We start from the raw sequence: 16,052 nt of genomic DNA on the forward strand, positions 1-16,052 counted from the left end.
TAACACGGATCCCTGGGAGCCCCTGTGCTGGACTTTCCTGCTGGAAGCTCCCAGCCCTTAATCTGTGAAATACAGATGGGAAAGCCAAAAGTATTCTCACACACAACTGCCTAGTGAGAGAATATAACCACTGGGCAAAGGGCATGAGCAGAAGGCTCCCAGAAAATGACTAGTGAACAGCTTCTACAAAAGGGAAGCAGGCTTCCTCAAGGGAAGGAACACATACTGAAAGACCAGCTATCGACTCAGCAAAGACCAAAGTTTGATGGAGCAAGTGTTGGCACTCCTGCTCTGCAGTGAAATATCAGTCAGCGGCATTTCTACAGAGGACAATCTGGCGAGATGTTTCAAGCTCACACTCAGCTAGGAAAGAGGTTCACGTCATGGGCAAAGCACGTAAAAAAGCAAGGCAGGGAAGAAATACCACTGACCCACAAATATCTAGGAAAAATGTTCACCATTATGAGAATCAAAAGCATTAAATGTCTCTTTTAATTTTTTTTTTCTTGCCAGGTGGTCAAAGTTTAAAGTTAAAATACCCCTAGAGTCACCCGTCTAATCAAGGCTATGGTTTTTTCTGTGGTCATGTATGGATCTGAGAGTTGGACTGTGAAGAAGCCTGAGTGCCGAAGAATTGATGCTTTTGAACTGTGGTGTTGGAGAAGACTCTTGAGAGTCCCTTGGACTGCAAGGAGATCCAACCAGTCCATTCTGAAGGAGATCAGCCCTGCGATTTCTTTGGAAGGATTGATGCTAAAGCTGAAACTCCCGTACTTTGGCCACCTCATGCGAAGAGTTGACTCATTGGAAAAGACTCTGATGCTGGGAGGGATTGGGGGCAGGAGGAGAAGGGGACAACAGAGGATGAGGTGGCTGGATGGCATCACTGACTCGATGGACATGAGTCTGAGTGAACTCTGGGAGTTGGTGATGGACAGGGAGGCCTGGCGTGCTGCGATTCACAGAGTCGCAGAGTCGGACATGACTGAGCGACTGAACTGAACTGAACTGAGAGTCACCCAAGGGACAATGAAGCAGGATCAGTTGATGAGGGTGAAATTCTTGAAACTTTTTTGAGGGAAGGTTGGGAGAGCCTTGAACTGGGTCAATTTAGAGATGCATAAAAAGACTGCTGAATGAGAAGGCTCATTATAGCACTATCATAATTGAGAAAACTGGAAATAGTCAATGGTGTTAATTACCTAGGATTTTTTTTAAACCTCAGAGTATATCACAGCTCCTCACCATCTAGCACAAATAGGATGTGATCTCCACGAACACGGAAGACAATGCTCATGGTGTGTTTGCTTTTTATTTTCTCAGCATTCTCTCCGATGCTCCAAGGAGCGCTGTCTCCTAAGTGAACGGCCCAGCACGGCAGTGTTTTCTGCCGTAATTACGTCTGGATTTGGGGGAAATGGCAGTAGAGGGGTATTTGGAAGACAGAATCCTCAGCTTTACTGAATAATCCAAATTGCAGCAGAGAATGAAAAACCACCATCACCAGATCTCTCAGCCATTCTTGGGAGGATCTTGCAAGGGTACAGGGCTGGGGGCTGCAGGGTGGTGAGAAGGCAGAAGAAACACCCTCCTTGAGCCCTAGGGAGCTAGAGAGAGTGTCACCCCAGGCTGTCCCACCCCAGAGCCAAATTGGCTTTGCCTCTGGGGCTGTGCTCAGGGCTGGGAGTCTGGAGGGAATCCTCCAGACCCAGCAAGTCAGAAGGTCATTACCAGGCCACTCCCATGGAGCCCAGGCCAGAGGTGGTGGTAGGAGGAGTGGGAAGGGGAGACGATTTGGAGAATCTATGGAAAGAATGCCCAGCTTTCAAGCAAGGGATGATGGTAAGTGTGAACACAACTGTGTGTGCTGTGTGCGTTCAGTCGTGTCCAACCCTGTGACACCCCCCTCCCCCCAGGCTCTTGTCCATGGGATCCTCCAGCCAAGAATACTGTATATACACATAAATGCTCTCATTCTATATACACAAAACAAGGCTGGTACTTTCTTCATCATTTGATGGCTGTAATTCCGGAGGGCGTCCCCAGGATCCACAGCCTGGGGCCGTTTCTCTCCACACTTCCCACCATGGGGGTGAGGGTGGGAGTGGGAGGCGCAGGCATGGAGAAACCAGGCCTGAAACACTGCCTTGAAATCGAGAAGAGTCCCATGACTCAGAGGAGAGGCGGGAGAAGTGTATTTACGCCAGACTTTTAGTTCATTGGGCTTCCCTGAGAGCTCAGTTGGTCAAGAATCCACCTGCCAGGCAGGAGACCCCAGTTTGATTCCTGGATTGGGAAGATCCACTGGAGAAGGGATAGGCTACCCACTCCAGTATTCTTGGGCTTCCCTTGTAGCTCAGCTGGTAAAGAATCTGCCTGCAATGCAGGAGAACTGAGTTTGATCCCTGGGTTGGGAAGATGCCCTGAAGAAGCAAAAGGCTACCCACTGCATTATTCTGGCCTGGAGAATTCCATGGACTGCAGAGTCCATGGGGTCGCAGAGTTGGATACGACTCAGCAACTTTCTGAAGAAGGCAATGGCACCCCACTCCAGTACTCTTGCCTGGAAAATTCCATGGACGGAGGAGCCTGGTAGGCTTCAGACCATGGGGTCACTAAGAGTCAGACACGGCTGAGCGACTTCACTTTCACTTTTCACTTTCATGCACTGGAGGAGGAAATGGCAACCCACTCCAGTGTTCTTGCCTGGAGAATCCCAGGGACGGGGAGCCTGGTGGGCTGCCGTCTATGGGGTCGCACAGAGTCGGACACGACTGAAGCGACTTAGCAGGAGTGACTTTCACTTTAGTTCATTACCCAAGTGAACGGGGCACTGAAGAAGAGCCCGCTGTTACTGTTTAGCCCAGGATTGCCTTCGCTGCCCCTCATCAGCCTGGCACTGCTGCCCTCTGGATGCCCAGCCCCTAAGTGGCGGGGTCTTCAGAAGCACAGCACCATTTTGCAAAGACTCAGTTCTTTGACTCATAGGAAGGCAGGGGCCGGCTCATTCTCTAATCCCCAGAACACCTTGGAAAGCCAACAGTCTTTCAGTGGCCGCCTGACTCAAACAGTGTTAGGTTCTTGCTATCACACAGGTGGGTGCATTTCCATCCATCAGTCTAGATGGTTCTTGAACACCTAAGAATGCTACACACACCACAGGCCTCTCCCTGGCGAACACTCAGCCAAGGCTGGGTCTGGATGGTGCCTGCAGCCCTGCCCTGCGGGGCCTAGGGGATGCACCTGAAGCCTCCGTGAAGGGCTTGCACCTCACTTCACCCCCATTCACCCCGGAGCAGGCGGCGTGGAGGTGAGGACCGAGACGAGGAAATGGGGTAACCGGCCCAGCTCCCCTAGTAGCGGGTGATGGGACTGTTCGACTGAATCCAGGCCCAAGACCAAATCTAATTTGGGGAGTGATCATGTCCTAGGAGTTCAGCACCAAAAGGTCTGTCCTGGCAGTGCTGGAAAGTTAAAGCACCAAACCTCAATCTCCAAGGTCCTCAAAGTCAGGCATTTAACCAGAGCAACACAGCCAGGCTTCCAAGTTTTCATTCTCTGAGTTTTTATTTTTAGTTATTTGTTTTTACAGTCCTTCGTGGCCAGACTTGCTACAGGAGATCGACAGCAAAACCCGAGTTGGCTTGGCCTCTGACAGTAAAGATGAGGATTCAACGTGTCAACGAGGCAACCTCCGCCTTGGAGGCAGGTGGGACCATGGTCCCAGGCCGATGGGAGCCTCAGGGGCACGGTTCTCAGAGCAGATGAGGTTTTTGACAAACGCTGACATCTTAAGAGTGCAAACTGGACACTCTGCTAAAACAAGCCAAGACAGACGAGGCGGCCAGGTTTCACTGAGTTCCTGTCTGCCTTCCCTAGGCAGCCTGGCCGATGGGGAAGGAAAACCGCCGCTACGGACAGACAAGGGGTCGGTATCCCCTCCAAATTCATAACACAGACTCAGAGGCTGTGAGACCAAAACATGTTTACAGACAATGGAAGCGAGAAGGGAGCTCACTACATACATTCACTTTGGCTTTTTTCCCACATTGAAATACTCAGAAGTAACCAACCCACAGACTGCCCTGGCTCCTATAAGGAGTACCATAGTTTAGCACCATTTGTGAGACAAGTCAAGGCATTTTTTCATTATAGAACAGGTCTTGAGTACAAAAAAAAAATTATTTTGAAGTTCAGAACTGAACTCAACCACCCCTGGTTACTGGGAAAAAGACTGCCAAGACTGGTTTCATCTAGAATCCCAGATCCTTTCCCTGGATCACCTGCATTTTGGCAATTTCACCCCTGACCCACACCTACACCCGAAAAATCAACAAGAATGAGACAAAGCTCTCATCAATGTTCTATTAACAAGCCCTGGCTATTAATGAGCACTCAAGTTATGGAAATATACAGATGGCCATGAGGTCAACGGCCTCGCCTTGCTCAGTCACTAAGTCGTGTGCTGACACTTTGCAACCCCTATGGACTGTAGCCCGACAGACTCCTCTGTCCACTGAATTTTCCAGGCAAGAAGGTGGCCATTTCCTTCTCCAGGGAATCTTTCTGAACCCCAGGGATTGAACCTGCATCTCCTCCATTGCAGATAGACTCTTTACCACTGAGCCACCAGGGAAGACCCCTGGAAACAGAGATAAACGTAGCAAGTGGTTTGCTGATAACACATTTCAATATAATTATCTCCAGACTTTATGACCACTCTGGAGAGTTTAATGATACCTACTAACATCCTCCACTATCTCCAGTAATAAAGTTCAATTTAGCATGAGGGGAAAAAAAAGGCAAAAGGGACAGCTCACCTCCACCCTCCCAAACTTGTAGGGTCTCAGGCTCTGTGACCTCACACAGAACGTCGTGATTTGAGTGCAGACCAGCGAGCAGGCATCACCCCGCCCATTCTGGTCGTGGCCAAGCCTACCCTACCCTTACAGCCACCAGGGCTGGGGGCAGGCAAACCAGTTTAGTTTTGTGCTTTTCGTGGCTCCAAGTTATTCCCTGGATCAGTTACAAGTATTGATCATCAGCTGCCCATTGTCTCAGTTCACTGCTCGATTCAGCACTGGCTTCCTGCTCTCTCCAGGCCCTGAGAAGAGACCCCCAAGAAGGTTTTCTAAAAGTTCAGCATTAGGCAGTCTACTTCTGTTACACAGGGGGCTTCAACTTTAGAAAAAGGCATCTGCAGAATCCAGGCACAGAAGTGGTGTGCGCTGGTTCAGATTTTTATCCTTTTATTAACTTACGCTAAGGAGGTCTGTTAGGCATCCGTTTTGTTTTTCAAAGGCATTTTTTCATCTAGAATCAGTTCGTCACTCTTCAGTTCACTCCTTACTGTTCTTGGGCCTTTTAACACATTACTGACTGGGGGGGGTTTCACAAAAACTAACGCCTGTGGCCGGTGATTTGTTATCTAAACAAAACTGAAACGTCTCTGGTAAGCTGGTAAAATTACTTGATATTGTGCCCTGACTTTGCTCAACTATGTGGGGACTCCTATATCTTTCACACACATTTCAGATTCACTCCAAACACATTCTTATTGGTTTTTAACTAGATACAGATCATTTAAGAAAAGGCATCCATGTATTTTTGTGTATGAGCACAAGTACAATTCCCTGGAGGTTTGTATTTCTGAAAATAACTTTCTGGCTTTCAAAGGGGGAGTACCTGCAAAGTGTTGCTTTAGAAAGAGAGACAGGAACATGATGAAACTTTAACACCACAAAGGAGACAAAACCAGGAGGTACGTTTGACATCTGTGCTGCAATGTAAGGAAGCTGGATCATCAGAGGTGAGACAGCACCTCAGTTACCACCTGGAAGCCCTTCAAAAAGGAGGCCACACACTCTCAGGTAAACGAGCACCCTGAGGTGAAGAGGGCAGAAGGGTAACATAGCCTCCTAAAAAGCAAAGCAAAAAACAAGCGCACAAAAACCAACAAAGGTGTTTTTCCTGACACAGGGGTGAGATTCAAGCGGTCTGAGATTTTACTTGACAAGCCCTAGAACTGGAGGGAAAAATAATGAAACAATACCAAGGGGATCTCTGTTTCCACAATCAAAGAAAACGTCAGACGTTAATGGAACGTACAACGGTATAATGGGAAGTGTGAACGGCTCTATGTAGAGAGCAGGGACAATCCTGTTCTGTGCCTTTAAGGTGTTTTCAGATTTGCTGAACTCCAAGGAAGAGGAACTGACATTTCAGATCAAATCCCACACGCCGAGAGGTTAATTCCATGGAACTTGTTATTTAGGTTTAATGCACTTTAAATGAGCTCAAAGGTATAAGTCACACCTGTTCAAGGCAGGTATCTTCTTTCTGATAAGACCAGAGGGCTCCAAAATGACTGAACTCTTGCAATAAATCCTGGGATAGAAAGTAAGCAAAGTGTAGGTCCCACTACCTTCCTTTTTTGGAAACACTCATACCATTTTAGAGATCCCCTCTAAGTAAATTTATCCTCCTGAATCCATTTTGGTCTCAACTCAATTTCAATTCTACTGATATCACCCAACCAGGCCAAGACCAAGAATGAAAAATGGAATTAAAGCTCTGGGTAACTATAGTTGCACGTAGGAACAAAAAATTTTTTTTTTAAAGTTCGCCAATCATCTACATTTCCTAAAGTATTGTTTCTTTGAAAGCTTTTCTTCTCTGATGCTATGATCCCTCTAAACCTGCATGACAGTCTGAGAGTCTAATATGGCCTTGGGTCAGAAAGCAACTTAAATGCACATTTTTGAGTTTTTATCAATGGGGTAGTTAAGACCACAATTTTTGCACACACTCTAACAATATCATACACAGGAACAAGAAAAAAGTATGAGATGTAATCGAGCTACCCAGAAGCCCAGTTCAAGTTCACTAAGACTAGAACATTCTCAAAAATGCAGAGATCATGAGTATCATTAAACTCAACAGAGGCGATCTGCCAGCAGTTTGATGGACACAGACACCAACTGCCTTGTACAACTGAAGTGTTTGAAGTTGTGCTTTTAAACATGTTCAAGAATGAACTGGTAGGCATTTCCTTTTATAAGCTGCATGAAAATCATGTAACATAAAATGAAGCATCCAAGCCAACAGGAAGTCGTCATTTTCATTTGGCTTCTAGGTACCTTCTTATTATTATTTGAGGCACCATTGCATTTCACAGTGAAAGACAAAGCCTCTCCAACACATTCACGCCATCTAGAGTAAAATTCAATTCAAACACCCTAATGAGTTAAGTATCTACCAAAATGTGAATATTACTGATGAGGTAATGGGAGGAATACTCGTCTAACAGTCTGCATAGTCTTCTGTGTCCTCTGAGTTTTTTCTCAACCGAAAATTTTGATTTTTAAGTAAAAGCAAAACTTACATTTTCACAAAAGTTCTGTCCCTGGGGGCGGGGCGGGGGGAGGGACAACAGATTAGATAGCTTATCAACTACATTATATTAAACCACATAAAGATTATAATTATATAGAATAAAGCTCAGTACTTCAGGGTAACACCATCTCCACAAATACTGAGCCAATCCAGGTGCTGCTGATAGTCTGAGTGAGGTGTCCACATGCCACAGGGATTCGGGCCCTGATGCAGACAAGGCTCAGCTGGTCTGCCAGAGCCTATCCCCGCCTCTCAGGCACCACCCTAGCCTGTGACTGACTAGGCAAGGGCACCATTAGTGGCCAGAACACTGCGACCCTGGGCATCCCAAACTCAACCAAGGGCGGGTGCAGCTCGGCCATGCCTCTGCAGACAGTGTTAAGCACGCTCTTGTACTGAAAACTTACTCATGAAAACCAGAGACTCCCTGCTGCTAACTCATCCCCTCCAACAGATGCGGGACAGGAACCTGGCGATGGAAGCACTCTCCAGAAACTCATCAATTGGCCTTGGTTTCCACTAAAACCACACATGGGTCTAAGCTTGACTCTGACTAGATGATGGTGAATCTGTGGAACTGCAGATGAAGGAACAGCCCCTGATCCCGGGGGCTCTCCCCCCGACCACCCACCCCCGCACCAGGCTCCCGAGCGGGGGTGTCCGTGACCACAGGCGCCTGGCACATCCTGGCAGAGCACGAGTCCTGGGGCCGCTGCTTCTCCTGCAGCCCCTTCTCCAGCCTTTAAGCAGCTGTACCCAGTTGATGCTTCTATTAGACACTCGGCTTACAACAGCTTTAATTAACATGTAGATTTAAACCATTACTGGGTGAGACTAGCAGAGGATGCTGGGCTGTTGGCAGGCTCTGCCCCCGACTTCTACCGCGTGAACCGATTGCATAGATGTAGAGAAAGGGCACCGCAGATGCTGTAACCATCAGAACAAAAGTTACCATCTTTTAAAAAAAAAAATCGAAAGCCAGTTTACTATGAGAGCGCGCTTTGGACACTTTCTGTCCAGGACGCGACTCCTCTGATATAAAAGTGTCTGTTTTATGGAGGAGGTGTAGTTTGCACCTTTTAACAGGTGTGCTCTGAAGGCTCCCACGGAAACGTACTGCATCACAGATGAGGGGGAAAAAATCGCGGTTACTTGTGATTCGCCAAAGCTAGTTCCCAGAACATTCCAGTCTGGTGAGGCTAACTGGGCCCAGGCGTCCTCAGAGGTCGGGCTCAGGGACCTGCAGGCCCGAGGCCCCCGCGAGGGGCTGCCCGCGCCCCTCAGCCTCGTGGCCAGGCGGGCCAAGCGCAGCTCACAGGCTGGTCTCCTCACACACTCGGACGGGGACATTGTAGTGCCGGTCGTCCTCGGCGATCAGGGTCACCACTGGCCAGTCCCGGGGGGCGTCGGTGGGGTAGACCGTGACGAACTCCTCAGTGCCATACTTGGAGAGCCGATACACCTGGATGGTGTGGCGCACAGCGTAGGCCAGGAGGAACATCTCGACCTGCGGGGAGAACAAAGGCTGAAGGATGCGGCTGGCTCCCCGCTCCTGCTCTGGGGTCCCCACGGGGCACAGCGCGGCTTGGCCTGAGCCCATTTTCCTCCTGCAGTCCAGCCCCAGTCCTGCCGTTATGTGTGGGTCATTATAATCAAACACATCATCAAGAAGGGGTCATATGTCGTAAGGGACTTGTGGTTTGAATACATTAAGAACATCTCAACTTGACAATAAAAAAGCCAATAACCAGTCTAAAAACTGCCCAAAGAACTTGAAAAGAATAGAGCTTTCTCCGAAGATGACATGTAAATACCACTACGTACATACAAAGTCATCGGGGGAACACAAATCAAACCCACAATGAGACGCCATTTCCCACCCACTCGAATGGCTACAATCAAACAGACAGATGATCGCGGGGAGAGACTGCCTCGCAGGCACCAGGTTTTCTTTCTTTCAGGGGAAGGAAACTGTTTCGGAACTTGGCACAGGTAAAGGTCACACAAGGCTGCAAATGTATGGACAGTGAGTGAATTGTACACTTTAAAATGGTTACTTTGGTGTTATATGAACTTCACCTCAATTTTTTTAAAAAAGTGTGGTAAGGATGTGAAGAAATGGAACTCTGAAACATTGCTGGAGGGGATATAAAAGAGTGCAGCTGCTTTTACAAAGTTTGGCAGTTTCTCAAAGTTTTAAACAAAGAATTGCCATGTAGCCCAGCAGTTCCACTCCTAGATTAACATATACCCAAGAGAATTAAAAACATATGTCCCGCAAAAAACTTGTACATGATGTTCACAGCAGGATTATTCATAATCGCCAAAAAGTGGAAACAACTGAAGTGGATGTATAAAATGTGATACATCCATACAATAGAATATTATTTGTCAATAAAAAGGAATGAAGTATTGATACATGCTGCAATACTGATGAATCTGGAAGACATTAGGCTCAGTCAAAGAAGCCAGTCATAAAAGACCACATATTATAAAATTCCATTTACATGAAATGCTCAGGATAGACAAGTCTGTAAAAACAGAAAGTAAGTTAGTAGTTGCCTAGGGCTGGAAAAAAGGGAATGAGGGTATGAGGTTTCCTTTAGGAGTGATAAAATGGTCTAAAATTAGACTCTGCAAATTTAATGGCTGCAAAACTCTATAAACATACTAAAATCCACTGAGTCACACACACAAAGGGGTAAACTGGTATGTACACGATATTTCAACAAAACTGCTATTTAAACATGTTACAGCAGACTTGTGGGGACTCAGAAAGGACCATCAGAAGCCTAATACTCGAACTATGCTCTACCAGGCTTGTTAGTGCAAGCTATCTGCAGTGGTTCAAGACACGTAAGTAACTTACCTTTCGAGTACAAACAACTTTTTTAAAACAGTTATCTTCGACCCTGGCTGACTCAGCGTGACTGCCATTTTTGCTCTTTCCTGTGTAACCAGTAAAAGGCAAGCTCCAAGTCAGCCGTGCATGCAAGAAAGTGGCACTCTGAATGGAAAGCCTCCATGTTCTCAGTTTTGAACTGTTCAGTCGCTCAGTCGTGTCCAACTCTGTGCAACCCGATGACCACAGCACGCCAGGCTTCCCTGTCCATCACCAACTCCTGGAGTTTACCCAAACTCTTGTCCATTGAGTCAGTGATGCCATCCAGCCATCTCATCCTCTGTCGTCCCCTTCTCTTCCTGCCCTCAATCTTTCCCAGCATCAGGGTCTTTTCTAATGAGTCAGCTCTTCACATAAGGTGGCCAAAGTACTGGAGTTTCAGCTTCAACATCAGTCCTTCCAAAGAACACCCAATACTGATCTCCTTTAGGATGGGCTGGTTGGATCTCCCTGCAGTCCAAGGGACTCTCACGAGTTATCTCCAATACCACAGTTCAAAAGCATCAATTCTTTGGTGCTCAGCTTTCTTTATAGTCCAACTCTCACATCCATACATGACCACTGAAAAAACCATAGCCTGGACGAGATGGACCTTTGTTGGCAAAGTAATGTCTCTGCTTTTTAATATGCTGTCTAGGTTGGTCATAACTTTCCTTCCAAGGAGTAAGCATCTTTTAATTTCATGGCTGCAATCACCATCTGCAGTGATTTTGGAGCCCCCAAAAATAAAGTCAGCCACTGTTTCCACTGTTTCCCCATCTATTTCCCATGAAATGATGGGACTGGATGCTATGATCTTAGTTTTCTGAATGTTGAGCTTTAAGCCAACTTTTTCACTCTCCTCTTTCACTTTCATCAAAAGGCTCTTTAGTTCTTCTTCATTTTCTGCCATAAGGGTGGTGTCATCTGCATATCTGAGGTTATTGATATTTCTTCTAGAAATCTTGATTCCAGCTTGTGCTTCTTCCAGGCCAGCATTTCTCATGATGTACTCTGCATATAAGTTAAATAAGCAGGGTGACAATATATAGCCTTGACGTACTCCTTTTCCTATTTGGAACCAGTCTGTTGTTCCATGTCCAGTTCTAACTGTTGCTTCCTGACCTGTGTACAGGTTTCTCAAGAGGCAGGTGAGGTGGTCTGGTATTCCCATCTCTTTCAGAATGTTCCACAGTTTATTGTGATCCACACAAAGGCTTTGGCATAGTCAATAAAGCAGAAATAGATGTTTTTCTGGAACTCTCTTGCTTTTTCGATGATCCAGCGGATGTTGGCAATTTGATCTCTGGTTCTTCTGCCTTTTCTAAAACCACCTTCCTTGAACATCTGGAAGTTCATGGTTCACATATTGCTGAAGCCTGGCTTGGAGAATTTTGAGCATTACTTTACTAGCATCTGAGATGAGTGCAATTGTTAGGTAGTTTGAACATTCTTTGGGATTGGAATGAAAACTGACCTTTTCCAGTTCTGTGGCCACTGCTGAGTCTTCCAAATTTGCTGATATGTTGAGTGCAGTACTTTCACAGCATCATCTTTTAGGATTTGAAATAGCTCAACAATTTCAAATAGCTCAACTATTTCAAAGCTAGTCACCTCCACTAGCTTTGTTCATAGTAATGCTTCATAAGGCCTACTTGACTTCACATTCCAGGATGTCTGGCTCTAGGTGAGTGATCACACCATCATGATTATCTGGGTCATGAAGATCTTTTTTGTACAGTTCTTCTGTGTATTCTTGCCACCTCTTCTTAATATCGTCTGCCTCTGTTAGGTCCATACCATTTCTGTCCTTTATTGAGCCCATCTTTGCATGAAAAGTTCCCTTGGTATCTCTAATTTTCTTGAAGAGATCTCTAGTCTTTCCCATTCTATTGTTTTCCTCTATTTCTTTGCATTGATCGCTGAGGAAGGCTTTTTATCTCTCCTTGCTATTCTTTGGAACTCTGCATTCAAATGGGTGTATCTTTCCTTTATTCCTTTGCTTTTCACTTCTCTTCTTTTCACAGCTATTTGTAAGGCCTCCTCAGACAGCCATTTTGTTTTTTTGCATTTCTTTTTCTTGGGGATGGTCTTGATCCCTGTCTCCTGTTCAATGTCACCAACCATGCTTCTCAAGTGGTTGGCTATTCGACTAAAGAAGAACTTAGGCTGTTCAGAGCAACGTGATGACCCAACAAAGAAAGAGCAGAGTGTGGTGAGTCAACGGGTGACCCACAGGACAGCACCACGCTGGGTCTGTGGGTGAAACTCCAAACTCAACCTATCTGTTGAAGATCCAAGAGCAGGCTGGCTCTCCTGGCTAAAGTCTATTTTTAAAGGATGCTACCTAATACAGCGACAGCAGCCAAGATTAAACAGGACCCTTCAGAGGACTCCTTCCCAGGGCTTGGTTTCTTTCTGGAGCCAAGGGTTCTGGTCCCATCCACCACACGATAGGAGAAAGCCCAGGCTGAGACAACCATGGTGGGTATAAAACAGGTTCACCCTCGAGGGCTGGGAGGTGGAGGGAGGTTCAAAGGGGAAGGGACATATGTATACCCTCGGCTGATTCATGTTGACGCATGGCAGAAACCAATGCAGTATTCCAAAGCAATTAACCTCCAATTAAAAATAAATAAATTAAAAAAAAAATAGGCTCACAATTCTTCGGCATGCCTGACTTGAGTGTGGGAAGAATGATGTGATCTGCTTCTAACAAACAGAACCTGGTGTAAGTACCGGTGAGTGACTTCCAAGATTAGACCACAGAAGGCACTGGAGCATCCTGGCTGTCTTCTTGGACCACCTTCTGAGAGAAGCCAGCTGCCATGTCAGGAGGACATTTGAGCAGCCCTATGGAAAGCCCCACATAGTGAGGCACTGAGCCCTCCCACTGACCCCCAGTGAGGGACTGAGCCCTCCCGCCAACAGCCAGGTGAGTGTGCACCAGGCTGCAAGTGGACCCTCCAGCTGCAGTCGAGCCCTCCGGAGACTGCAGCCCTGAGCAAGACTCAACTGCAACCTCCTGCGACCCTGAGCCAGAACCACACAACGGCAGGGCTCCTGAGCTCCAGACCCACAAAAACTGAGGCAGTAGTTGAAGGCTGATGCTGCTGCTCTGGGTTAATGTACTCCCAAAGGCACGACTCACCTGCTCCAGGCCGCCAGTGTGCCCCACCTGGTTCAGATGGTTCCGCAGCAGCTGACCAGGGTCACTTGACGTATCCCGAGCAAAGAGAAGCACAGAGAAAAACGGCACTTCCCTTCCCTTCTCCTTATCGTCATAGAGTTCAATGGCTCTGTTCAGCATTAGGAATTTGACAGCTTCATAGAGGCTGTACTCCTCTTCTTCATTTGTGAACAGTTCATCACAAGCCATCTGCCTTGCTTCTGCAGTTCTCAGTTCAGCCAGGCTTGCCCACTATAATAAGAAAGTTACATAATAATTAAACTGTTGTTCTGAAAGTCCCTGGTAAAACCCCACACTATGAGCACAAAATTATTTTCAGAATAGGTAGGTGACCACAGGTCATGTACCAACACTCAGTATTCAATCTTCCAGCTCAAACAACTGTACTCTTTAGACCACACGCTTTCCTTATTCAGCTTTTCCCCCGGCAATCTGATACAAAAGTATACTGCACTAAGGACAAGCTCTAGGATCACGGGATGGAAATTTCAACTCTCGTATCTTCCCAGGCCAAGAAACGGAACCAGTCAATAAACAAATATTTGAAGGAGGAGAGACCTGGTGTGATGATGCCCTGCAGCATAGCTGAAATCACTCCTCCCCTTTAAGGGGCTTATGGCAGCCGATACCACCCAGAAACACCAAGCCAACCTTATGACGTGAAGATGGGCAAGGAAGACTGTGACAGCTCCTGAATACCTGTTTACTAAACTTACCCTTCTAACCTCTTATTAAAAGCTTACTTGAGTTTCAGATGAATAAATCTACTCAGGAAATTCATATTGACTTCTGATTAAAAATAAAGGAGAGAATCAGGTATTCAAGGAGAAGGCGGCAACACAGGATGAGATGGTTAGATAGTATCACCAACTCAATGAACAGCAATCTGAGCAAACTCTGAGAGGTAGTGAAGGACAGGGAAGCCTGGCCTGCTGCAGTCCATGGGGTCACAAAGAGTCGGATACGATGTAGCAACTGAACAACAACAGCGACTGAAGGACAACAATCAGGTATTCAGCTAACAAATGCTAACTCTTTAAGTGAGGAAGAAAACCCTGTAAGTATAAGTGGTTATAAGTTAAGAATCTCTTTGTGAATAAGAGATGCCAACACAAAACTAATCCTTGTGTATAATCAGTAACTACTGGTCCTCTGCAAAACCATTAAATTTTTAAATTCAAGAGTACATTTAACTGGTGATAACTGTGCCACAGGACTCTGAAAGCTACAACATCTCATATTTTTCAGGAGTAGACCAAGCTGGCAGGTGAGAGCACGGCTCTGGAGTCAGAGTCAGGATGGAACAAGGGCCTCGCTACCCAGCAGCTGCTGGCCCCTGCAGGGCCTTAGTCTCGTCGCCTGTAAAGTGGGCACAACCACAACCACGACGCCCTGCTGGTGTTAGAATTACGTAATACTGAAAACTTTAGTGTACAGCCTGGTACCTACGAGGTGTCGGCAGTGCTGGCCCAGATTATTACTGAATAATTGTAATGGAATAATTATGAATTGGAATCACTTCAGCATCCCCCAAATCAAGACCTAGTTACTAGGCGTGTCTTTACTAGGTGTAAGAAGCGACTTCTCAAGAACTTAGAAATCTGAGTTAAAATGGACGGGCAACAGTGGCTATGCTGAAGCCTTCCTGCTCACTCCCCCAGGCCAGAGCCCTGTGCTCCACTCGCTGCTAACCCAGGGCCTGCCTGGGGCGGCGCGGGGCTCCAGCCCCTCTAATCCTGTCTTCTGCTTCAACAGGCAACACAAATAGACCCCCTCTGTCCTTCTCTTGCTCCCACGTCTTTATCACTAGTCCTTCTTCAACAGTATTATTTTCCAGCACACATTTCTCATTTTTATAAATAAAAACTAGGCTCCAGGAAGTCAGGGTCCTCCACGCATTCAACGAAGTATTTCCCAAATGCCTGTTGTGTGTCAGGCTCAGGGCAGCACTGGCTGTAAAAGAATGGACAGGACGGTCTCCTCGTCTGTGGTGAGGACAACCACAGTGACAATGCCCTGCTGGTCATGACAATTACATAATAGAAACTTCAGGGTACAGCCTGGCACATATGAAGTGTATGAAGTCTCTCGTGAGGCTGTAGGTCTCATGGGGGCAGCAGACCACAGTTAAGAGGCTGACGACTGGGGTGTGTGCTAGGAAGGGTCCTGAAAGACGATGCCTGACGCCGCCTGACATCCCTCCCTACTCCATCTACGAAGCCCGGAACAATGAACAGGCCCTGTGTCCAGGGTTCCTGGTGAGGAGAGCGTCCGGGCTGTTCAGAGGCCAGCACCCGAGAGGTCCATGTGGGCCGGCGTGCAAGCAGGATACCCCACCCGCGTAAGACAGCAGAGAGCCACGGAGGGAGGGTTTATCGACCAAATCACTGGGGCTCAGCTGACCAAGTGCCTTCTCACAACTCTGCTTCAGAGAAACCCTGAGGACCGTTTTCAAAAGACAAGTTATTAAATCTACTGCCCTGGACAATCGTTGTAAAAGAAAACATGCCTAAGAAATATGGACAGAATCTTAAAACATGAACATAATTGGGAAGAATTTAATAAATGAGTATTCATATCGCTGAT

General features: G+C 46.8%; 1 protein-coding gene across 5 annotated transcripts in view; it reads right to left on the bottom strand.

Moving 5' to 3' along the window:
- Positions 1–3,548: 3,548 nt before the first annotated feature.
- The window catches only part of OTULIN (OTU deubiquitinase with linear linkage specificity), a 36,573-nt gene continuing 24,069 nt past the window's right edge, over positions 3,549–16,052 (bottom strand). For all 5 annotated transcript variants that reach the window (XM_070774831.1, XM_070774832.1, XM_019982924.2 and 2 more), the window contains 2 exons: positions 13,428–13,697; positions 3,549–8,902 (listed from right to left, as the gene is read on the bottom strand). In XM_070774831.1, the coding sequence (XP_070630932.1) occupies positions 8,708–8,902; positions 13,428–13,697 (465 nt within the window). In that variant the 3' untranslated portion in view covers positions 3,549–8,707. The remainder of the gene's footprint in view (positions 8,903–13,427; positions 13,698–16,052) is intronic.

This window comes from Bos indicus, chromosome 20 (assembly GCF_029378745.1).
Source record: "Bos indicus isolate NIAB-ARS_2022 breed Sahiwal x Tharparkar chromosome 20, NIAB-ARS_B.indTharparkar_mat_pri_1.0, whole genome shotgun sequence".
In the NCBI taxonomy this organism is placed as follows: domain Eukaryota; kingdom Metazoa; phylum Chordata; class Mammalia; order Artiodactyla; family Bovidae; genus Bos; species Bos indicus.